The 24443-nt window shown below is 45.2% G+C and overlaps 1 protein-coding gene across 1 annotated transcript; it reads right to left on the bottom strand.

Moving 5' to 3' along the window:
* Positions 1–334: 334 nt before the first annotated feature.
* On the bottom strand, positions 335–19363 carry CCDC191 (coiled-coil domain containing 191). The gene is made up of 16 exons (XM_061357722.1): positions 19158–19363; positions 18202–18343; positions 16530–16655; positions 15839–16017; positions 15293–15513; positions 14438–14594; positions 12447–12637; positions 11945–12194; positions 10365–10840; positions 9774–9868; positions 8131–8213; positions 6687–6788; positions 5397–5540; positions 2600–2752; positions 2078–2232; positions 335–635 (listed from the first exon to the last, which is right to left on the bottom strand). Exons 1-16 carry the CDS (start codon positions 19308–19310, stop codon positions 440–442), a joined length of 2823 nt encoding a protein of 940 aa, XP_061213706.1. The 5' UTR covers positions 19311–19363; the 3' UTR covers positions 335–439.
* Between the last annotated feature and the right edge of the window lie 5080 nt (positions 19364–24443).

The raw sequence follows: 24443 nt of genomic DNA, 5'->3' as shown, positions 1-24443 counted from the left end.
AAGAAGCCAGGAAGAAGCAGAGCCAGGAAACCTGACCCAAACCAGCCAAAGGGGTATTCCATACCACAGCACATCATGCCCAGTATAGAAACTGGGGGGAGTCACTCAGACAGGGCCGGGCGCTGCTGGAGCTGGGTCTGGGTATCGGTCGGTGGGCGGTGAGCAGCTGTATTGTGCATCACTTGTGCTGAGTTTTCATTTCTTCTCTTGTTGTTTCCTTTTATTATTATTACTGCTGGTATTATTTCTATTACCACTATATTTTACTTTATTTCAGTTATTAAACTGTTCTTAACCAGAGGGGTTTACATTATTTAGCTTCCCCACTCCAGTGAGGGGAGGAAAAAGGCGGGAGGAAGGTGAGTGACTGCATGGTGCTGAGTTACCGCCTGGGGTTAAACCACAAGAGCCCTGGAAAGGACTTCCCTTTGGATTTGTTTCAGTCAGTGGGAAGAGAGCAGTGGACAGAACCAGTCTTTTTATCTCCTTTGACTCTCTTCTGTCCTGTCTGGAAGTCAGGGAGAATTTCGGCTACTCTCCTGCGTAGCTGGTTCCTCCTTTCCTCTCTCTCTCTTTCCTCTTTCATCAGCAATGGGTACTGCCTCCATGTCTTGAATGCATTCATCATGACTTTCCTTAAATAAATGGGGGACACAAAGAACAAAGTGACTACATGCACATGTGCTCCTAACAGAACAGTTAATAAAAAAAATACTTCTATTTGAGAGGGGAACTCCCCTAAAATAGCAGTGGGATTTGTCTTTTCTGCTGCTAGTCAGGTCTGTGACATATTAAACATCTCCATGTACACCACCCCATTAATATGCCAACAATGGCAGGGGAAAATAACACATTAACTTCTCTACTCCTCTCCCCCAAGAATTTTGCTTCTCCCTCTAACAGGATTCATTAGCTAGAATTTGCTCAGCATTCTGAAAATGAAAGATATTTCTTGAAGAATAAAAGGGTCTCTGAAAAACAGTTTCTTCAGGAAAAATGCAGGCTCGTTTTGTCCAGACCAACCCCTTGGAAGTGCAAGCAGCTGGGCTTCAATTCTTATGTGATTTTAATTACCCCCCCAAAGGTGCCTTGTGCCCTGGGTTCCCAAATGGGCAATAGGGAGCAATAGTCCTGTCTAAAGAATAGTTTGCTATGTCAGGGTCTGAACTGACTTTTGCCAGTCAATGGGGGAAAAGGTAATGAGAACGATATAGGATTATGCTCCTGATATGAGGTCACATGTAGAATGAACCCATTCTTTCCCAGGTCTGAATTTCTCCTGGATGCTGCAGTTTGCTGGCTTGTTGGGTTAAATTGTGCACTGTTCTGATCTGCCACAGCAAGCTAAACAGGTTTGCTCTACCACAGAAGAGGTAAATTTAATTCAATTCTTCCTCCAAGGTGCTGTAGATCCTGTTTGGACTATGCAGAGACAGCCTATTTGTGACTGCAGGCAGCTGACATGCTTTCATGGTGAGGTATGTGAACATGCATGTTTTCTGCTAAAATGCACAGCTATGGGACAGTGAGTGAACTGGGTGTGCTAGCTCCAGTCATGATCAATAGAACTGCCTGCTGTAGTTCTCACTGCCAACTCAGGCTGACAACAGCGTAAATGGAAAGATTCCTCAAGTAGGCTTTCTATTTCATCAACTTTAGATTTGTGAACTAAATAATCTGTTGTGGACAAAACAATAGAGTGTAATTCCTGCACAATCACTTGGCTTGCTACCATTGTACCTGAAGATTTTCTTAAGGCAGCTTTTAGCAGAAGCTGCACAGCCTGATCTGCTAATCAGCTTAGAAAGGTTCAATTACTTATCCACTTTCACTGTATTCTCTTTCAACAGATTTAAAAGTCCTATGAAGTCTACCACTAGATTTCCAGACTGCATGGAAAATTCTTACCATAAACCTCTGTTCATGTTGTCTGTGCATATCATAGCAACAAAACAGTGGCAGTAATGAACCTGCTTCATGTGGTTTTGGGGAGGAGGTAACAGACCTGTCAAAAGCAGTGTCTAAAATAACCCATATGGTACATTGAAAAGAATTGCTGGCAAGGGAGTGCGCTTACTTGTTACTGTGTTCAGTAGCAATCTTCATCTTCTCCCGTAAGATACTTTTTTCTTCCATGAACCGATCAAACCATGCACAGAAATACCTCCTCATAAGGCAGGCTGCATGGAGGGTACTCAGTCTCTCCTCCAGTGTGGAGAGATAATCCTTGTACTAGGGAACAAGGACAGAAAAGGAGGTAAGAATGGTTTCTTTCTCCCAACCCCCAGCCCAATAAGCAGAAACAGAGCAGTGGTGAGACTGTGGCAGTGAAGGGTGATGGGGACAGGAGTGGAGGAAAGTCAGTGGAGAGCACGGTGAGACAGCGCAAAGGTGGACAAGCAGTGCATAGGAGGGTGTTCTGGGTGGGGAAGAACGATGGAGAGTGGAGATCTGAAAGGTCTCTGAAGAAGGGAATCAGGTTTCTGGAATGGGGAAAGTGTAACTGGCCATATTCTGGGCTGCACGTATGTGAAGTGGCACTGTGGTGTAGGAAAGGCTGGCAACAGCCTATCATTTCTCCACTGTGGTGCAGACAAACCTTTAGCCAGTTCCTGAAGCCCCGTCTCAGCAATATATGGGAATAGAAGTCCTCAGCCTGAGACACCTTCTCCATGAGGCTCCTCTGGGTGTCCTGAAGCCAAGCCATCAGGCATTTCCTCTGCAGGACCAAGCAGTGGTGCCTTTGTGCCACCTGAATAAAGACAGCAGAAATGGAAGCTAGTTACTAGGACTAGTGACTACATAAAGCTAAAGAAAACTGGGTACACTTAGAAAAATCACTTCAGCTTTTTCGACTCCCAAAATACAGATGTTTGACAGCTGGAATAACTTACAGGATAGGTTCCCACAAAGAGGGGTCGGCATAAGGAGTAAGACCAGCCTCTGTATCAGGCCACTGCTGTGTCACTTCCAGAGAACAGCTTTTTGAATTAGATGCTCGGTTTAACCTACTGTGAGTGGAGCAGAGGCATGGCCTGTAACAATTTAGTCCAGCCCTATCCATAATGCTGACAAGCAGGATAGATTTAGGGAACAGACGCTATCCCCCTACTTCCCAGCAGGGGGCCTATGTGCATTTGGTTGAGTGCTGTAAATAGTCGCTGCAGTTCCAGTGGAAGCTTGCCAACATAGCCCTAAGACTGAATCATCAGGATATGGTTCACTGTTACTAATTCACTCTTGATTAAGTGTGCCCATACAGTCATGTATGGAAAGGTTTCATTAGCAATACTGATGTGTCAAGGTCTCAGAAGCCGCCACTTGCTATTCTGCACTGAAGATATGGCCAGGCTAGAACAGCCAGTATTATCACCTCTGGTGGTCCTACCTCTATCAGTGGCCAACACTGCACCAGCAGCAACTCCAGAGAGGGGGAAAACCCTAGAGATGGACTGGGGTTAACTACTGTAACTACAGTGGCTTGGTCCTCCTATACTGTCATCTAACTCCAGACAAGACCCAAACCCGACTCTGCTTAACTTTCGAGATCAGACAAAATGGTGGTGGGTAAAACACACTCTGTGTGTGTGCCAACATGCTGATCCCCATCACAATCAGCAGGCAGGTCCCAAGGATACCCAAAGGCCATCCAAAACCTTCAGAACTCTCAAACGATGCTGCTGTACTTGTCACTGGGGCTGGTGTAGCTGCTGTGCTTGCCAGCTCTCCCACCACCAGCTTCTCTTTTCCTGAGTCCTGATCCTCCTCTGCCTTGCTAGGAAATGCTGTGGGGTCTCCTGCATCCTCCTGGGGCTCAGGCTCACACGGCTCGGCGGGTGGCTGCCAGGGAATGCTCTCAGCCGCCACAGGGCTTGGCTCCTTCTCTGCCTCCTCCCGCTGCTCAGCAGACACCTCCTTCCTGGCCTCTGGCCCAGCTCCCACCACTGCTTGGTCTCCGGGGCTCTTCTCCCAGGCCGATTTGGCCACCAGTGGCTCCCGGGGCCACTCCACCTCGGCTCCCTGCAGCCTCACAAAGATGGAGGTGAGGGTGAGGGCCAGGACTGTGAGCAGCAGCCGGAAGGCCAGGTACCACTCCACGGCTGTGTCCGTCCCACCCTGCTGCTGGAGCCCGCCCGTATTACAAGTCATTGCCATAAAGTACAGTGAGACAGGAACCTTAGCCCAAGCCCCAAACTTGATAAACACTAACACAGCAAATACCGGCTCTAAGTAAGTTACAACATTCTGAAACTGTGAGATCAAGAGAAGCAACTTTGAGAGCCAATAAATCAGCATTGTGACGAGTGACTTAATCCGGTCAGATCTGTCGTTATCTCAATCCCTCATGCCCCACGTTGGGAGCCAAAAAGAACTGTCGTGGTTTAAACCCAGACAGACAGCTTTCACTCACTCCCCCCCCGCCACTTCTTGCCCTCCCCCTACTCCTGGAGGGACGGAGAGGAGAATCGAAAAGAATGCAACTCCCACGGGCTAAGAACAGTTTAGTGACTAAGGTATAACACAAATCACTACTGCTACCACCAATAATAGTGATGATAAAGGAAATAACAAGGGAAGAGAATACAACACCTCAGCACCAGCCGACCAATAACTTGCCCCCCCCAGCCCTACCAAGCACCGACCGATACCTCCTCCAACCCCGCAGTCTACTAGCCCTTCTGGGTAACTCTCAATTACATCCTAGGCATGACATGCTGTGGTATGGAATACTTCTTTGGTCAGTTTGGGTCAGGTGTCCTGTCTCTGCTTCCTCCCGGCTTCCCCTCCTCCCTGGCAGAGCATGAGTCTCACAAAGTCCTTGGTCAGAGTAAACATGACTTAGCAACAACTAAAAACATTGGTGTTATCAGCTCTATTCCCAGGCTGAAAGTCAAAACACAACGCTGCACCAGCTACTAAGGAGAAAAAATTGACTGCTACTGCTAAACTCAGGACAGTGGTGTATTACTGATTAGCTTTGCTGTGGAGCAAGAGAACTGACAGGCTCATGTCCTATAACTTCAAGTTACTCTTTCTTTTTGCTGTATCATACTACGCTAACTCCCACTGCGTTACTGGAATCAAATCACGTGGCTGTTAGTCCATCAGACAATTGGAGGCTAACAAAAGAGGACTTCTCATTAGGTTGAAATTTGTTCCTTTCTCTGTCCTTTTGATTCCTGTTTGATCAGCTATAAAAAAAGATGCCACCCTTTTGGGTTTCTGACAACCATTCATGGTTGTCAGATTTAAAGAACTAATATAGGGCACGGTATGCAGGGAGAACTTTTGCTTTTTTCATCTCTGTCTTAAGAGCCTATGAATGTTTCTGCTGCATCCATTCTTTTTTCCTTCCTCCTAGGGCACCAGTTCTTTCCTTTATCCTCAGCACTTACCACCAGGTTTTCCTTGGCTTGCTCCCTCAGCCTTTTCCATGGCACCATTCCCAGTTTTCTGAGCAGGACTTTCTTATAGTGATCTCTTGCCTTTTCCTGGAGATGCTGCTCTCTCTCCAGCCTCCTCTGCTTCTCCAACTCTTTCTGCAATACAATGAGTGGTTGTTTTAATTCACTCTGGATAAAGAGGATTTTAAGCAATGAGAACAGATAGTCATATTGGAGCTGGAGGTCCTGAGCGGACAGGAAATAGGGATCTGCACTGTTTTTAGCAGTGCAGACCAGACATGACCCCATGTACTAGAACCTGTGTCAGAACACGGAGCAAATTATCTTAAGTTCTCATGGAAGATGATGGTATTTCTGGCCATTTCCCTGAGCCATTTATCAGCCACTGGCCTTTCCTCAGCACTGCAGTTTGGTGTTACTGCAGTAGACATATAATCCACGGCTGCCAGCAGTGCTGGTATAGCAGCAACCTCTTTTAGAAAGGCCTTCATCTATGTGGGGAGGGATGATTTGGTGATCTCAAGGAGAGCAGCTTTCAGTGTTTATAAAACTAGACTGAAAACATGTCCAAACCTGGTTCTGAGTTGATGCACAGACCCTACCACTTAATCTAGCCTAAATAATCAGGGAGGGATATGGGTATTTTATAACTGTACAATATTAATTTTAACTGAGATTCAGGGATGCAAGTCAAACATCCCAAAACACTCAATCCAAGTAGAACAGTAGTTGTAGGTCAAATTCCTGTAGGATCTCAAATGTGCTAGTTGGGTTATTAAGACATTTCCAAGTAACAGTAATGAAGTGGGGCTATTCCCAGGCTACTTCCAAGGAGAGGATGCTTCTATTCTTCAGGTAGAAAGTTGCCCTTGATGTAACTGTCAAGCTTGTTTACTTTTGAATGTGACTAGTATCATTATGTATGCTGGCAGGTGATACAAATGGAAGGAGCAGTCTGAAAGTAGGCTGAACATGCTGCCACTCTGAGGGCTTACATGGCTATATCTCAGCAATGAACATCCACCAGCTGGGTCCCCTAGTCCTGATGATAAGACAGGCAGAGTAAATACTTCATAGTGTATCTGGTCCACAGCCCTCTCCCCAGTATTGCCAAAAAGGGGGAAGATGGTAAGTCTATATAGCAGCTGCTATGGAACTCTGCTCTACTAATGAAGATTTTCAGTTCACATTACTCTGGCTGCTGACCGAGTGTCAGTGGGTAATGGCTCTTCTTCCCTCTCCCTGCTAAAGAAGGGGGAAACAGGTAAGGTGTTTGCTCACCAGTTTCTGCTGCCTTCTCTCCTCCCGTCTTTTTTCTTGCTGAGCTTCCTTTTCCTCAGCCTCCTTCCTCTGTCGTGCTTCCTCTTCAGCTTTCAGCTGGGCCTTGAAATGGAGGAAGGTAACATGTAATTTGGTGCATGTGACCTTTTCAGAGAACACAGACCTCTAAGCTTTCCGAGTATTCCTTTGGTATTGACCAGCACCTGAAACTTCAGAAGGAAGCAGACTTTGTCACATACTAGACGTGATCTGTGCTGGACAATGAGCTGCGGGAGGGAGAGGAAGGAGGGACTGTTTTTTCTACTACCGATATATATGTCTTTCTGTGCCCTAAGCTATAATATTTGCCCACTCTTACCCTAAAATATTTAAAATACACACCAAGTTACTGATAGCCTGATTGCTGGTCAGTTCTGAATTCCTGGGCTCTCAAGTTTTACTTCTATGCACAAAGCAGCATTACAGGTACCCAAAAATTTCTTTCCCCAAAACACTGAAGATCAAGGAAGTTGTTTTGCTTCAGTACCAGTCATACTTGTCACAATATCTTTCTCTGTATGTTTATCTACTTCCCTTGCAAACCACACTTTGCCTTCATTTCACAAAAGGTTTTACTCTTGATGTATGCATCAAAGGCCTAAAACCCTCACCAACCATAATGCATGATTACTATGACTCTCCTTTCTGATCTCTATGACTGTGGCAACTGCAGCTGAGGAAATCTGATGGAGTCTGTCAACTCCATGGTTAGTGTTCGCTGAGGCTCGTTTTAGCTATCTTGCTTAGAGAAGGAAGAAACACTGCTTGTTTTAGGACCCCAGTTCTGAGGTTTCTGATCCTAATACAACTTACTATCAATGTCTTCAGTAATAGCTTAATGCCCTGAAGCTAAGAAGGCTCCTCCACTGGGTATGTATCACAGAAATTGCATATTAACTATGCAAACATTGTGAGTATCTTCTCTCTTGAGCAGAGATTTGCTAGGAAGATGCAGGGCTTTTACTTGGTGAGGCTGCACATCCTCAAGCTGCATATGACCAGACAGGAATCGCAGGGGATGGAAAACCCACCATTGCAAGGTTCAATCAGGTAGATCTCTGCATGCAATTCCACCCTTCCCATCCTTGGCAAAGACAAGTTATGGTCACAGGGTAGGTGTGAAAGAAGTGCTGGGGAGTGGTAAGGGAGACTGCTTCTAGCATAGCAACTGCATCAACATGAAGTGTCTGTCTGTGATATGGCAGGGCTAGTACTTTCATCATACACAAATGCAGCTGTAACTACTACTTCAGATGTGTGCCAGAGATTTCCTTTCTCACCAGCTATAAGACTCCTTGTTTGGATAAAGGGCCTTCTCTTGGCTCCTGACTCTGGGGTAAAAGCACCATTTCTTGCAACCAGAGCAATGTGAAAGATACTTGGTTTCACTTTCCGATTCCCTTACCAATTTTTCCTCTCTTCTCTGTTGTTTGGCTTCTTCTAGTTTCCGCTTCCGTTCTGCCCGCTGAATCGCCCTCTCCTCCATTGCTACAGAAACAGAGGACATAAGGCTTAGTGTAAATGACTATCAGATAATAGCAGAAGTTTGGTGAACAAGGAGGACCACTTCACTCTACTGCCAGGCCCCACTGACCTGACAATGCCAGCCTAAAGGGACTTGCTTTCTGCTGCCTCTTATAGCCAGCAGAGTCATGAACAAGGAACCCATAAACACCGATGAGATGACTGAGCACTACCCCAGTTGGATTCACTCCACCCTCCTTGGTTGACAGTCACAGCCATGAGGCTCAGTTATGAAAGAAGCCGTGTTCAGAGGTTTTACTCTGCCTTCCCTGATCAAGTGCTGAGGCTCAGGGCACCTGGTTTAGTGGTGACTGCTATGAGCTCCAGTTGCTTATTTAAAGAGCAACTTCATGATGGAAAGCATCCCTGCCACAGTGAAACACAGGTACATGGTCCCACTACTGCCTAATGCTTCTTTTGGGAGATAAACTGCAATGAGGTAATCTTACTGGCTATCAGCAAAGGTGTAAGTGCTGACATGACCACACAGAACATGGAGTGGAGTTGAGATCCTGTGTTTACTTCTTCAGAAGTAACAAACTAAGCACAGATTTGAGCAATCAATAACTGGGAAGCATTTACGTGTTCTGACAACAGGTTTCCTCATTTTTTTCTCCTCTCAGCTGTCCCGAGATATCCACCATGGGAAAATCATCCAGTGATAAATTATTCATTGATTTTTTGGAGGATCTTCAAACAAAAGCACTTGAATGCTCTGAAAATATGCTTACTGGCTTTCAGGTGCACAGAGTTCAGGCAAATCACAAAGAGTGACGGCTTGGACCTAGGTAGCATTGGAGCTGAGCAGAGTCAGAGAAAGTCAACCATTAATTCCCAGCTATCATGGCCAAAAAGCTCTGGCGATCCCCAAACTGTTAAAACATCCCAACGATCATACTCCAGACAAATTTTCATGCAGACTGTGACTAGCCTCACGATGATACGGAAGAACATGATGTAGGGATATAACAGAACCTGATCTTAATTTACTGCATGAAAAGGCTATGCTGCATGTTTAATGTGTATATGCCGTCCCAGTGTGGCCAGAGAAGGGGAGATACCTGCAGAAGGATCCAGAGCTCCTTCCCCAGCCTAGCTGCTGCTGTCTCACAAAACCTTCCATAGGTACTTAATTCTCTTTGAAATCTCAATAACTCTACCAAAGGCAGATTAAAATGACTGATCAGTTTAAGTTGTACTTGGATGTGCAATGAAGGGAGTACGACTGACAGCAAAAAACCCTGAAGAGCTGCTCCAATTCTTGTTGCACCAGAAACTATCACAAGCGTTAGGAGTAACTGCCGACACAGTGTACCAAGCAGGGACTTGAAGGAGTTGCAGTGGCTCAGGTTTTATAGATGAAAACAGCTCACACTTTCACAGTGCTCGTCAGGCTGGGAATGAGTGTTGAGTTTTACTTGCACACTGTCATCAATCAGCAAGGCTGAGGCAAAGAAAGAGAGGTTTCCAGACTAGCTGTTGAGAAAAGTGGTCTCGAATGGTCTTCACTATCTAGAACAATACCTTTCAGTATGGGATGAGTTGAGGTCACCCGGCTGGAGGGCCTTCTGCCTTGCATCACTGCCTTTGTGTTTTCTGGCCCATGAGAAACAGGTGGACTACGAAAGGAAAGAGTAAAGAAATTAATCAGTAAATGTGGTCAAATGCTGCCTCGTACCCACCACCTATGGCTGAGAAACAGCCTTGTAGTTTTTATTCTCCAGTGTGCTGCGTTTTCATTCTGAATCCCTGGTACACCCTTCTTCTGCTTGAAATGGGATTAGTGATTAAAAAGGAGCTGAACACCCAGAGCTGCTGTGTGTTCTGAAATACTGAGGATGACACTCTATTTTCCTAAATAAATAAATCTCTGCTGCCACTATGTGCGACACTCTAGTGTTGCTGTTTCAAAGTGGATCCTGTATGGATCACACAGTGTCAAGCCACTGCAAAAAGGAAGAAAGATAGAGAATTGTAGCTGGCCTGATACTACCCTTGAGGTGAAGTCATATGATAGCGGTAGCATGACTGAAGTATGCCTGGCAAATTCTGGCTCAACTTGGGCAGGAATGAGACATGGTGACTAACTGAACCTGCTTTATCAAGAGCATATACCTCAAATAGGTTGTATTCTTGCATGTGGGTTGGTTTTCCCTCTCGGGTTTTCCCTCCCTAGTTTGTGAAGCAGAGTTGTCAGGCTGCTGGAGGGGGTTTACAGCTGTGGCTTGTGCTGTCTTTTCTTCTATTCTGCTCAGCCTCTGGTTTTCCTGCAGTTCAAGGATCAGCTTTTCCTGTCTCTGAAGCTGCTGCCTCTGCTCCTCAATCACACGTTGCTGGAAAGCATTACGGTGCTCAAAACGGCTGCCATAAGCAGGAGATGTCTTTAGACCACCTGTCTGTAACTGTTGGAGGAGTGTGGCTATCTGATCCTTATGTACAGCCTGGTCCTGGGCACTTGGAGCTGCATGTTTGATGGTAATCTCCCAGGTAAATATGGATTTTCTGTACGAATGAGATGTGTGAGCAGCATCCCAACAAGAGTGGTCTCTGGTCTGGTCAGGTTTTTTCTGTATGAGGCAAGTTTCAGTTGGCTAAGGAAAAAAAAATTGGCACTGATTAAAAGCAAACACTCTTCTCCCTTCCCTATATACTGTTTCTTTATGCAAATCTAGTGAGAAGCCTAAGAAATGGGGTAATCTCCGCTAAACAATCTTTATCCAATTCCTAGCCAGAGCAGAGGGGCCCCACTGTGCATAAAATAGGAGGCTGTGGGAAAGAGCTGTTAAGGAGCTCTGTGCCATTTCACTGGGAGGAAGAAATCCTGATCAGACAAGAGCTCTGGCAGGAATATATCCTATTTTGTTATGGAGCACAGCTCAAAACCAGCTTATTTCTCAGGGGTCAGACTGTATCTCAGGGACTAGCAACTTCTTTTTTGACTGATGTCCCTGCTCAGTGCTCAAATGAAGAACAAAGGAAAAAAGCAGCTGTTGAAGTGATCAACATGGGTGACCTATTGGATGGCCCCTTTTCAGATGGAAGAGAAATATACAGGGTGTTGCTTCCTCATGCTTCTTCTCCAGTTTTGATAAATATTACCATGAAACTGGGAATGAGGCTGCACCTTTTCTGATACAGAGGCATCAGATGCAACATCTACTTTCTGATCCCTAGGTCAAACACCAAGTCTAGTGCTATCCTTCCAGCACAAATTTTGCCAGTGCATCAGAAATAAAATACAAGTCCACTAGGATGATATAAGCACCACAGGAAATCAGCTTTTGCTGACAAGCAAATGAAAAACTTGACCTGCAATGTGTGTGTGAGCATTCATGCTGGGATTGGGATACTGCTGTAGTACAAGCTTTATAGACCTGACAAGTGGCAGTTTCAGGAAGCAACCTCTGATTCTCCTCTCTACCTCCTTGTGATGTGTGCTATTGTGAAACAGCCAGCAACATTTCCCCCCATGTCACTGGAATGACACAAATCTCTTGTGAAGCAGTCCAGTGTTATTCTTTTTAAGACTAAGCAGGCACTAAAGATGTAACTAATCCGTCTGCAAAAGTAATCTGGAGATCCCTCTGGGAAAGAAGCCTCTCTCTGGCACAATGTATTCTTTATTCAGATTGCACGAAAGTACTTTGAAAGAGTACAGAGACACCAGTAGATAAAAATACACAGAAAGGATTTACCTTGTGTTTCTGCATATCCTGATGATGGTTTATTTCTGCTGTCCCAGGCCTGTTAGCCTCCAGTGACCTGTCCAGCCTGTCCTTCTCCAGTGACACTGCCTCCAGCAGCTGTGACATCTTTATCTCAGTCTCCTCTCTCTTGATCTGTAGCTCCTGTTTTCCTGTCTCTGCTTGGCTCCAGTGCCGCCATGCCAGAAAGCAGCAGCGTAAAAGCCGTCGCTGGTTATATTCTTCAGACAGTTGTTTTTTCCTGAATGAGAAAGCACTTGTGTTATGATAGAGAGAGGCTTCTCCCCAGGCCTGTCTGAAACAGTTGCATCAAGCACAGCAGCCTAGGCCATGGCATGAGGCCCCATAATTTCCTGAATCTTTTTGTTGCTTAACTCTGAAGGCCTTCCAAAGCTGAACAGTTTCTCCAAGGACGGGTGGAGGGCAGTCCCCGGTCACTGCACTGCCTAAATGCTGCTGCAGTAGGAGGAATTCCATAGTGTAGTGTCACTACCTGTTTTGATCTTGGAGATGAACTTGCAACTGCTGTGCCTCCTGCTCTACCTTCTGGGCCCAAGTATAGTTTCTCCAGGCTCGTAGGGCCCTCAGTTGGCATTTCCAGTCAGCAAGGGCTTTGGCTTTTCCCATTTTAATTCTGCGCTCCAGAGTGACTTTCAGCCAAGCAGAGAAATGTCGTTGCATGCACTGCATGGGAGAGTTTCAGAAAACCAATGAGCAACACACAGCCCATCACACAGATGCAGACCCTCTCCACCCTTCCCCTTATCAGACTTCTTTTTTCAGAGCATGTGCAGGTCTTCTACAAAAAGCAGGAAGGGATTAGAAAGATAACACCATAGGGCATTAAGTTTTTGAGTAGAACACACTTAGTCCATGAGGTATAAAGGAATGGGTGAGGGACAGAATTTCTAGAGACAGGAAAGATGTTTTGAAATGTAGAAAATGTCTAAGATGCTACAGGTAAGAAGAGTTATATGGAGAATAGTTAATGAATATTTCAATGGATCATTTTTTTAACTTAGACAAAAATCAAGATGCTTCCTAGTATGTATTTATGACATGACATTCTTGTTCTGGTAGGAAGCCAAACCTCTCCTCTGTTGTGTAACTAGATTCACTGCCTCTGGGAGTGATTTACATCATACAGAACAGCAATTCTCTATTTAATCTACCCTATAATTGTAGCCCTGTCACTGCAGACACTGTTCATTTTGATCCCCCAAGTGGGTCACCTCACAGGACTCGGTTGTATCCCTTTTGCCACAATGCCTTGTTTTAAGTGGATTCCTCTCACTCACTGAAATCCCCAAATGGAGCCTTACAAAAAGGACAAAATCAGCCATTTCCTTCTGCATTAGACAAATAATCAGTGTCGCTATTATGCTTAGCTCAGCTAAGCCATGGCTTCTCACATGCAGCCCCAAAATTGTTCCGTGGTTTCATTCAGACTTATCTTCATAGCTTACAATGTGCTGCAGAGAGGTTGTGTACTACTAAACAGTAGCCAGACTCAAAGCCAATGGATGGGCTGATGAAGTGAACCAGGGAGGAGATTCTATGACTAATAAAATTCTAAATGTAGGTAAGTAGACATAAACAGTGATGACAGCTCTATTAGTTGAAAAAATTATGTGATGGATGGCATTCATACCTGCATTCAGAGAAACTTATTCCCTTTCCTGAGGCTGCCCATATAGAATAGCTAGGGTTGGAATGGACCTTAAGATCATCTAGTTCTAGTACAAAAAGATCACTCTTTAATCCTAAATTCTTGATATAACTAGGTGTTTAACGCAGAACTGGCCATAGCATCAGAATAACGAGGGTAAAAGACACAGGTTCCTACTGGGAATTATAATAATTGGAATTATCAAAGTCTGCATGGTTGCCTCGAAAGAGCTGTTGCAATAGCACAGAATATCCTACTGCACCTGATGGGAGTGGATCCTTAAGGAACCTGTTAGTGTGGATGTGCTGGCATACTTCTTGGAGACCCAGCTCAAAATTCACCGCATGCTTCAGCACTTCTCTTTCCCCTCCCTGCAAGGCCATCTTTAAAATATCTTTCATATATTTTAAAATATCTTCCCAGGACCCTTTTTTTTTCCCCTTCCCCTTTTTACTCTCTTCCTCAAGGAAAGCAAATCTTGCTTCACCGCCTCGTCTGTACACCTGCCTATTTTTAGACTGCAGAAGCCTTTATGTTGGCAACCGCCCCAAGAGTCACATCTTTTCCACAATTCTAAGAGAAACCTCCCCACTGAGTACACCTGAGGCACAGAAACAGTGGGGATAGAGGCTCAGGATTTCTTGGTCCTGGTCTTACAAGATAATTTTTGCTCTGCTCTTCTACTTTCCAGGTATGGGGACGAAGGCTTGGAAGAAGTAAAAAGTTCTGATAACCAGGACTTTTTACTTCAGCTTCACAAAAAGCAGCTGAGGGCAGGTAGCTCAGTGTCTCAGGTAAAGAAGGGCGATGCTCACTTTCTGCTTATTGGCTTGAATCCTGCGCAGCAGCTCCTGAGCCTTTCTCCGTTTCTCCTCTCCTTGCTCTTCTTTCTTCAGGGTGATGGGTGGTGAGGCACTAGTAGATATCTTCTGCATTGACAGCCTCTGACTCTTTTCTTGTCTCTTCCCCTCCCTGGAAAGTGAACAAACACAGATCTAATACAATGAGAAAAGTACTGCAGGACAGATTTCACTCTTTTTGGCTAATCCTAAGAGAATCATCTCCACAGATTAGAAAATAGCTGATTATTTAACTCAGCCTTCTTAGAAAACAGCCTCAGTCATGGAGTCCCAGAAATTAAACAATCTGGAGCATGTTCAAATAGAGCAGGCAGAAGAAAATAATAAGATATCAGTAAGGCACTTGCATGAGATTTGGGATCTCAGGGCTGCCTAAGTAAATAAATGGCATCTCTACAAGTTGCATCGCTGTGACAATCCAAGCTCAGCAAAAGCAAAAATTACGTATCAGCAGAATCCTCAGCTGAGAATGCTCTTTATTCTCTTGTGGCTGCATTAGAGGCTAGCAAGGCTGGATGTAGCTACAGAGTTGATAGAGAGAATGCATGGTGGTGCACACACACTCCTACTTTGTCATTCAGTGTACTTGTAATGGCTATGGGGAGGACAATAGCATCTTTTGCACCATCTTCCCACTAACATCTCTGCCACATATGTTGGTAACAAAGGACCAAAAGGTTTTGGGAGAGTTCAGAGACAGAGGAATGGCAAATGTTTCCTTTGGGACCCCCACTCCTCTTATGTTTAGCAAAAGAAGCTGATAAGTCTTCTTCATATGACTCTTTTCATGCCCCCCCCTCTCCCTCTTACCTTCTCCATGCTTCTGCCGTGGCCTGCTTCTCAGCCATTTCCCTTCGCAGCTTCACCATTTCCCTCTGGATTTCCTCCTCCTCCTTCTTAGCCTTCAGGGCCTTCCTTCTGTCCTCCGCCCTTACCTGGAGCCTGGCCTCAGACAGAATTGATTTCTTCAGGGACTGTTCTTGCCTCTGAAGCTCTAATGCCTTCTGACGCCTTATTCGGTTTTCTTTCACCTGGGAAGGAGGAAATGAATAAAAGTTAAAGCAGATGCAAAGGCTGAAGAAATTGAGGCTCACTGTACACTAAAAGGGTGAGTCACAATCCACCTTTCACATGAGGCAAGTAACCCTACCCATAGCTGGTACTGGCTGGTTTTGCTCTCAGACCAGCAAAATCTCAATTCAAGAGTGAGGTTAAACCAGTATTATTTGGTGTGAGCAAACTCAGAGGTTACTGCCATGGTCACTTTTCCTGCAAGTCTTTAGAAGCATCACTATCTACTCTAATCCTATAATCCTCTGCCTTATTCCTTTGAACTGTGCTGCCTTGCCTGCTCACCTGCTTGTGTCTAAGCTCCATCGTTATTCGTGGATCTGTAAGTTTTTTGTTTTCCTTGATGTCTTCAAGTCTAAGGCCTTCCATTATCCTAGAGCTCACAGCTTCACTCTGCAAAAGGTGCTGTAGGTATTCTTGGACAGAAGAACTTTCCACTTCATATTCTAGACAGCTGCACAAGTCTGAAATGAGGAATTTAGATTATCTATGGCTAGTCTGAAATGAATAAACCCCTCTGTCTCAGATCACAAAGCCTAATGTAATTACAGGGATCACTTTCCCAGACTGGAAAAGTCTGATGAAAGCAGTCACACTGACTACACTCCATTTATCCCCAGAGAGTCTTAATCAGTCTTCCATTGAACACACTAGAGCAGGAACAACATTTTGTCTGGTTTTTACTGCCTTGCTTCTGACCACCTCAGGCAGCTGTATAAATCTGACGTACCCATACACAAAAGAAACAGAATTTCTCTTTCACAAAGGGATACATTGAATGCTTATGAGGTGTATTCATGCAGCCCTACAGCTATCTGCTGCAAGAGCTAGGGAAGAAAAATGCTATCTAATCTTGTTTCTACTAAGCCCACTAACCTGGTCTACCCAAAGCAACTTTTACATCTCAGTCTGACAAGCCAGGAGGCCTGGATCCCTTCCCCAGCACATCCTCAGAAAGAAATTGCATTGTTCTCACCATCAAAGCGCTCATACTTTAGAGGGGCTGCAGAAGGCTTTTCCAGGAGGGCAGAGTCAACTTCCTCTTCTCCACTGCTCACCAGTTCCAGTTTGGACTTCATCAAGTTACTGAGCAGCTCTTGAGCTACCATGAGGAAGGAGACTCATGACTTCACTTGTTAAAAAATATATGGGTAAGTATAAACTAGCAAGCCTCTGACTATGGGATAGTTATATCACATGCCAGAGAGGCTATCTGAAATGACTGAAAGTTGATCTGCAACAGCAAGTGGAATAAGGCTAATAGTTCTGTAAAAAGAACAGGAAAGAGAAGGTGGTAAACACTGTCCCTGTCACATGTCACAAATGAACTCTTTTCTACCTCACATCTTACAAGACTCTATGGACATTTAGATCACTCCTACAATTACTACAGCCTTTATCAAGGAGATGGAATTCACATGAGGCAATTCAAAACTCGGATAGCTTTCATGCTTCACCACTGCAATTGCAGACACTTAGATACTTTCCACATGTACAGCCAAGGTTGTCATATATTAAATACAAAAAGAACCACTGTTTGGCCAAATGTTTCCTTCATTTGTACAGGTTAACTTTTGCAAGTACCACAGAAACAACCAGTATAGATTACAAACCTGTCAGGTGGCAAACTTCACCAGGGACTCAATTCTGTACTCAGAACTGAGACTGCAGCTACAGGAATGCACACATGATGGATTTGGTACTTGTCAGCAAGCTCAAATGCCTAATGAACAATGAGTATAAAGTCCCTCTATGGACTTCTAGTATTGGAAGGGACCTTAAAGACCATCTAGTTCCAACTTCCTGCCATGGGCAGGGACACCTTCCACTAGACCAGGTTGCTCCAAGCCCTGTCCAACCTGGCCTTGAACATTGCCAGGGAGTGATATCTATCTGATAACAGAAAGAAGAAAACATCACTTGGGGAAGGGTTTTTTTTCTGACTGAGAAATGTGATGTCTTCGTAACTGGACTATAAGAGTTCTGACATTTCTCTTATTGATATCTTCTTTTGCAAAGTGGACTATGTGCAGTTAAGATCATCAAGTATTCTAATAATGGTTAACTCAGTCATTAAAATGCTGCCTCCTGACAGGTTTTTACACTGCAGACGTACTTCCAGCACTGGAGGGAGATAATCTCTCTCTTTTTTTCTTATTTTTAAAATTTCAGTAAGTGTTTGTGGCTACAGGCATTAGAATAGGAATATTCAGTTAGGTAATTAGTAAGAAAAATTTTGCATAGGAATTGAATTAAAACCACAGTTATTCCTAGATGTGGAAGTTACACAGAGCAACTCCATTTTCACAGCTGGCCCATTATTAAAAATACATCAGTAATTTCACCCAGTTTCGTATAGCCCACTAATTTTATTTGACCACACAATGTGTTTTCAAGGGCAGTATTCATCCTTGTCTTGACCTAACACCTCCAGGAGACAGAAAGTTTATCCTTCTCTTAGATATGCTAATTAAGGTCTACCTCAGACTCCAGCAATTGATTCCTTTTATGCCTTTCTCCATTCATCTTACTATGAACTGTTTCTTACGGTCTCAAGTTTTGCAAGAGCCTGTCCAGACCAGAACTGCAATGCTGGATCAAGAACAGTTCATTATAGGCAGCATTTGGCAAGCAGTATTTCAGCTCACCTTCCTCATAGGCCTCATCATGATCTTGCAGGAGGTCCAAGGTTTCCAAACATGTCACAGGACCGCAAGGCTCCTGTGGATACCTTGACTTTTGAAGGGGAAAAGCTTCAGATACAGCATACTCAGAGGTTTGGTCCACTCTCTGTAAATTGAAGAAATTAAAACATTTCTGAGGATTGTTGGATATTAATTTTTAAGCTTCCTATATCCACATTTCTTCTCCAGAGAGGGCAAACACCAGTGAGAATGTAATACAAGACAGCGCGGCTGTTATAAGAAATAGATATATTTTGAAAACACATTTCTCGGACTGTTCCAATTGACTGGAGAAACTGGACTTGGAAATCACTGAGCAATAATCATTCATTTTGCAATTAGTGCTAATCATAGTGATTGGAGAAAATGTAGGGAGAATGCAAGGACTCACCCCCTGGGGGCTGGATAGAGACTTGCTGAGCAAGTCCACAGCAATCACCAACTATGAAATTTGGTATCAGCATTTTGTTATAACCAGCTGGCCACTGTGTATATGGCCTGAGTGATTTTTCATCCCATACTCATCTCTCTGAGGTATAAATGAGACTGATGTGTCAGTGTGCTTTCACCTATAACACAGACAGCCCCCATATATTCCTAGTATCTAATCTAAATCTGCCCTCTTCCTGTTTAAAGCCATTTCTCCTTGTCCTTTCACTACATGCCGTTGTCAGAAACCCCTTTCCAGAAGTCCAGGTCTCCTGTAGCCCCTTTAAGCACTGGAGCTGGTCTAAGGTCTCCCCAGAGCCCTCTCTTCTCCAGGCTGAACCAGCCCAGCCGTTTCAGCCTGGTTTCATAGGCCAGGCGCTCCAGCACGCTGATCACCTCCATGGCCCTGCTCTGCACTCGCTCCACCAGGCCACTGGCGGACTCCCCCCTAACGCTCTCCGCGCCGCCCCCCGCCGCGTCCCGTCCGTTACCTTCGCTCCGGTCCCTGCGGTAAGGCGCCGCCAGCGGTACAGCTGATGTGCCGAGTGCCGCGGGCGCGACACAGCCGCGGCGGGCACCGCCATGAGCCGCCCGTTCCTCTCGGCGAGTCCCCGCACGCCCCGCGCCGGCAGCGGCTCCGCCATGGCAACGTCGCCGCCAGTGCGCAGAAGGGCGCTGTGTGTCCGCCGGCGCACGCTGATGATGCGGTGGGTACGGGAAGCGGCGGGGCTCAGAACGCGTTCACTCCACCTCCGGCAGCGAACGGCGGTAACGGCGCTGCGGGCACGCGGTGCACGTGAAGCTGTGCGGGGCGGGTGGCTCAGTGGAGACTTTATCGCTCTCTACACGTACCTGAGAGGAGGTTGTAGTGAGGGGGGGGTCGGTCTCTGCTCCCAAGTAACAAGGGATAGGATAAGAGGAAACAGCCTCAGGCTGCACCAGGGGAGGTTTAGATGGAGATAAGGAAAAAAAATGTTTTTATCCTAGGCTCTGGAACAGGCTGCCCAGGGCAGTGCTGGAGTCACCATCCCTGGAAGTATTCACACACCGTGTAGATGATGCCCTCAGTGCCGTGGATTAGTAGTGGTTGTGGCAGTGCTGGGCAACGGTTGGACTTGATGATCTTAAAGGTCATTTCCAACCGAGCTGATTCTGTGAGTTTATGCTTCTATGATTTTAAGCCTAAGGTGCCAGGACAGAAAGCTGGAGCTAGGCATCACCTACACAGGGTGCCCTCCGCAGCGGTGCCAACATGGCAATCCACCCTTGCTTAGGCACATAAAAGTCCATGTGTGTGCTGCCTCTCTGGCAGCGCTCTCAGACACCCCAGAAACCAGCTCCCACAGTGCATACACCCAGCCCCTCTCCCCCTGCCTAAACGACTGATGCAGCCCTGCTAACCTGAAATGAAAAGGTTTCATATAAAGATACTGATAGGTGTGCTGCTGAGCCTCAGCCCATTCAGGAACTCTCACTGGAGAAACTCAGCTGCTTTAAATGTAAAAACTCAAAACAAAAAGCTCTGCAAGCTCAAAGCCATCAAAAGACTGAAGGAGCAGCCAAGGACTGACCCCAGGAGAGCCCAACAGCTGAATACCTCCCTGACCAGCAGCTGTACCTCAGGTACACCAGGCCCCAACACCCTCACAATATCCCTATGGAAAGGAGTGGGGAAAACCACCACCTGGCATAAAGGCAGCTTTGCTCATCTGCAGGATGCTTATGGCTAGTGAAGAGGAAAACCAGGAAAGTAGCTTGTTTTCAAAGGAGAAACACTTGCCTTTTTCCTATAGATATGACTGTTGCATTGGTGAGGGGACCAGCTGTGCAGTTACACTTCACATTCTGGGATGTTTATAGGAAAAGATGTACTTCATACTAAGCTGTATAAATTAAACACATCTCAAAGTCCGTGTTCTGCCTCTGTGGCCAGCACTCTCAGTCCAATCAGGTTCAGACTTCTCATTTCAGAGATCCATCTGGTGAAACCAGTCCCAGGAAGTGACAGTTACAGCCACCTAGATCTGTCTGCTAAATTCTGACTAGGGACACTGATGTGGCCAAGACTTCATGGTACGTCTGTGCTGGGAAGATTCATACTGGTCTTTCATTTGTATACTTTTCTACTGCATTGTTGTCTCTTTCCTGTATTTCTGACTTTAGCAGTAACTGCTAAAAGACCACAAAGCAATGGATTACTTCTTTAAAGTGAGGGGAAAGTCAGGCTAAAATGTTACTGGTGGCTATATCACCATAGTACGCTCAGACTGTACATTTCTTAGGGCAGGGACACTTCACTTTTCCTTTGGAGACTGCATTTTCAGATACAATAGGAAATAAAAGCATGATCTTAGTAATGCACCAGTATCATAAGCATGCAAATACTTCAGATGGATCTCAAAATGAAAAACTTTACTACTTTGGTGTAAACAGATGGAGAAACGTAAGAACCAAATATGCAACCAGGAGTCAGTAACATAACATTCATGAGGTGGTGGTACCACTTCCCTGGCTGTGTTAAAACTTGCAGGTAAGGACATGCCTGTTTCCTAAGTGTCACTGGCACATGTTGGTCCTTCCTGCAGAAGAACAAGGTAGTTTTGCCCTTCACTGTGTTAAATGGCAAGAATGTCAGGCATTGGAACAGGCTGCCCAGGGCAGTGGTGGAATCACCATCCCTGGAAGTGTTCAAACATCGTGTAGACAAGGCCTTCAGTGATACAGTTTAGTGGTGGCTTTGGCAGTGCTGTGGAATGGTTGGACTTAATCATCTTACAGGTGTTTTCCAACCTAGGTGAGTCTGTGATTCTGTGTGTGAAGGAGCATTACCTGTCCAGGCACTATTTTACAGCTGCTTTATTTGAACAACAAAATGAACAAATTGGTTTAGTCTGATCAGAAAGATGACCAAAGATCTTTCCAAAAGCATCAAACATTATCTTCCTTTGCAATTATTTGCAATAGCAGTCATTTCATTGTCCCAGTTTTCTCCAGCCAAAGGCTCTGGGGCTGTTTTAGGCAGAAGATCCTTTTTATCCAAGTCACTTCTGAGAGAAATTTGTCCAGTTCTCACAGGCAAGTTAGGCAGCATCAGCTGCCTGGCTGGGGCATTACTGGATCCCTGTCCCATCTGTATTGTCTCAGAGACACATACACAGATACATTCTGATCCTGAAATACTTGGCTCCATGGTCAAGCTGGCTTCTTGTCAGAGTAGTAGGTTCTTAGTGTCTCTTCAAACATGAAGTTGAGTTTGCCAGCCCAGTCAGTTCTCTTAAGAATGAAAGCTGCAATGCAAATAGCCAAATCCTGGCTTCCAGCCCACTCTTCATCTTTCCAGTCCCAGCACTAGACACAAGATGTTTAACAGACTGTAAATAAAAGCCTGCAGACTACAATGGGCCCACTCCTTCATCATTACACCCACAAATTCCAGTGATCTGGATAATCCCTCAGTCAAGAAAGAAGGAAATAAACTTGTGAAATACCAGTAGACAGTGATATGTCCATACAAGCCTCCAGGGCAACAGGGTAATTGTGTAGATGACTAATTTCTTAAGGTAAAACAAATTGGAGCACCTAAAGGAAACCAGCAAACACTTCTGTCCATTTTTTTGTTTAAAATTCTGTCAATAAGCATTACTATGTGTAGCAGGATGCAGCCGGTACCCTTGCCAAGTTCTGTGGACATTTTGAAATGCCATTTAATATGAAGCAGGCACCAGGTATCACAGCCTTAGAGAAGAACAAACCCGTGGCTAAGATATGGTAAGCTGATTTAGTTTTATACTGTTCTCTGTATTTGTAGAGTTGTTAAACAGCATCCTGGTATGCTAAAATACCACCCCAAAACAAAGTAACAAACCTCCATCATTTTCATGACATTGAAAATTCTGTTTCCTGAGCACTTTGTGTTTTATTTTCTGCTTGGGGTTTGTGTTTTTAATTCTGTAATCTCAGGTTTATTAATTCCAAGAAATTTTGTATTGTACCAGCACACTGTGGGGGTCCCTCATGCAAACAGCGAAAGCCACTCGCTTGCTCTATGCTGAAAATGCTCTTGCCAGTAAAAGCTATTTTGGTATGAGGGTTTTCTTTTTTGGTGTTTGTGAACTTATTTACTCGGTAGCTACAGCTATATTAGATGAGAAATTTAATGTTGGTGTCACTCATTTTACCCCTATGGAAGTGATGGTAATGGCAATGTTGCAAAGACATTCCATCAGATTTCTTTAATAGTTCCTTACAGTGTGATACTCTAGAATGACTCAAGGATAATGAAAGGAAACAAAAGCCATTTTATGCATAAATTTTGGTATTTTCTGTCCTTTGCCCATAGTGTAGACGCCATGGAGTAGAAGCATGGGGGCTCCAGTGTATTATTCCCAGGCCTGATGGAGGAACGGGGTTTAGTTCTCACCTCAACAAAAAGCGATTCAAACTCCTTTCAGAAGAGATAGTAGGAAGAAAACATTAAAGATTGACTTGGCAAATGAGGAAGGGAAAACATGGGCAAGTTGCATTGGGTACTCAGTCAGGAAAGGAGGAAAACCCATCATTTCATGAGTACTTTAGAGACCCATTACCTAGTATGACTGTAGAAATATGCACAAGAGGGAGGAATGTATCCTTGCTACGTATCCTTGTAGTCCCTCAAACCAGGGGTGTCTAGGTGAGTGCACCAGCCACCAGGCTCAAATTTCTCTCTCATTCTACTCAGTTTCTCTGCCCTGTGAAGCTCTCATCATCCTCTACAATATGGAGAAGCTTTGTAGGAAGAACTTAACCCTGCTTTGCATGCGTATGGGTGATCTCCCGTGGTTCCTTACACTCTAAAATAATCTAAGTGAAAGTGTCAGTCCCTACCTCAGATTTCTCTCTGCTAACCCCAAAGATCTTGTAACTTACAGGAAAGAGGACATGTGCAAGGTGGGAGGTGGCATCCTCCCAGCCACAAGCTTCAACCCGAAGTCTCTCTCAGACAAGGGATAAACCTGGGGTGAGAACCCAACTGTCCTGCACTAGTGCTGTGCTGGTGTTCCCCAGGACAGGCAGCTGAGCTCCTGCAACAGCATGCTTTAAGGCTGTAAGCTAGACCTTCTGGCAGCTGGAATTATCTCATCCAGGACAACGCACTATGAGTGTGCTGAAGTATCCACTTGCAGCAACTCTCTGGTGTGGGAGGAAAGCTGGATCATGGCTGTCACTGGAGTATTTGCCAGAGTAGCAATTTTTTCAAGGGCTACTATTTATGTTTTCCCTGCTGTGGTATTTTCACTTTCTCCCTCAAAACCACTCTGCAGCATCAAGAGGCCAGTCATGTGGGAAAATGAATGTAAAGTTTGTTTTATTTTTGTGAATGGGCTTTTGAGCAGATGTTGTCAAGGGAATCCCCCTACAAGCCACAGCTGGTTTCTGGTTCATTTTCTTCCCTTCACTCAGGCAGAAGGGTCACCCTCCCAGCAGCCAGCCCAGCCTTGGGTGGAGTAGGTAAGCATGGTCAGGGTTAGCCTGGAGACCACCCCTCAGAGGGAGATACACCTGGGTGTCTCCCAAAGAAAACAGTGGGCTTTTGAAGACCATCGGTATCAAACACCAGGCTGCAGGCAGTCCTAGCTTTGGGTGGCCATCGTTCTCTAAGGTGGTGAGCTGCTGACATTTGTTCTCCCTCTAACCTGTGGGGCTCCCAGACCCGCCTGAACGCGTTCCTGCGTAAGCTGCTCTATGTAGCCCTGCCTGGTCAGGAGCTTGGACGAGACGCTCTCCCGAGCTCCCTT

The sequence above is a fragment of the Neopsephotus bourkii genome, unplaced genomic scaffold (genome assembly GCF_033783945.1).
Source record: "Neopsephotus bourkii isolate Nb327-2 ecotype Australia unplaced genomic scaffold, CSIRO-AGI_Nbou_v1 NB_911, whole genome shotgun sequence".
Lineage (NCBI taxonomy): Eukaryota > Metazoa > Chordata > Aves > Psittaciformes > Psittacidae > Neopsephotus > Neopsephotus bourkii.
Note: the sequence above shows the minus strand (reverse complement) of the source record. Positions and strands in the feature narration are given on the sequence as shown.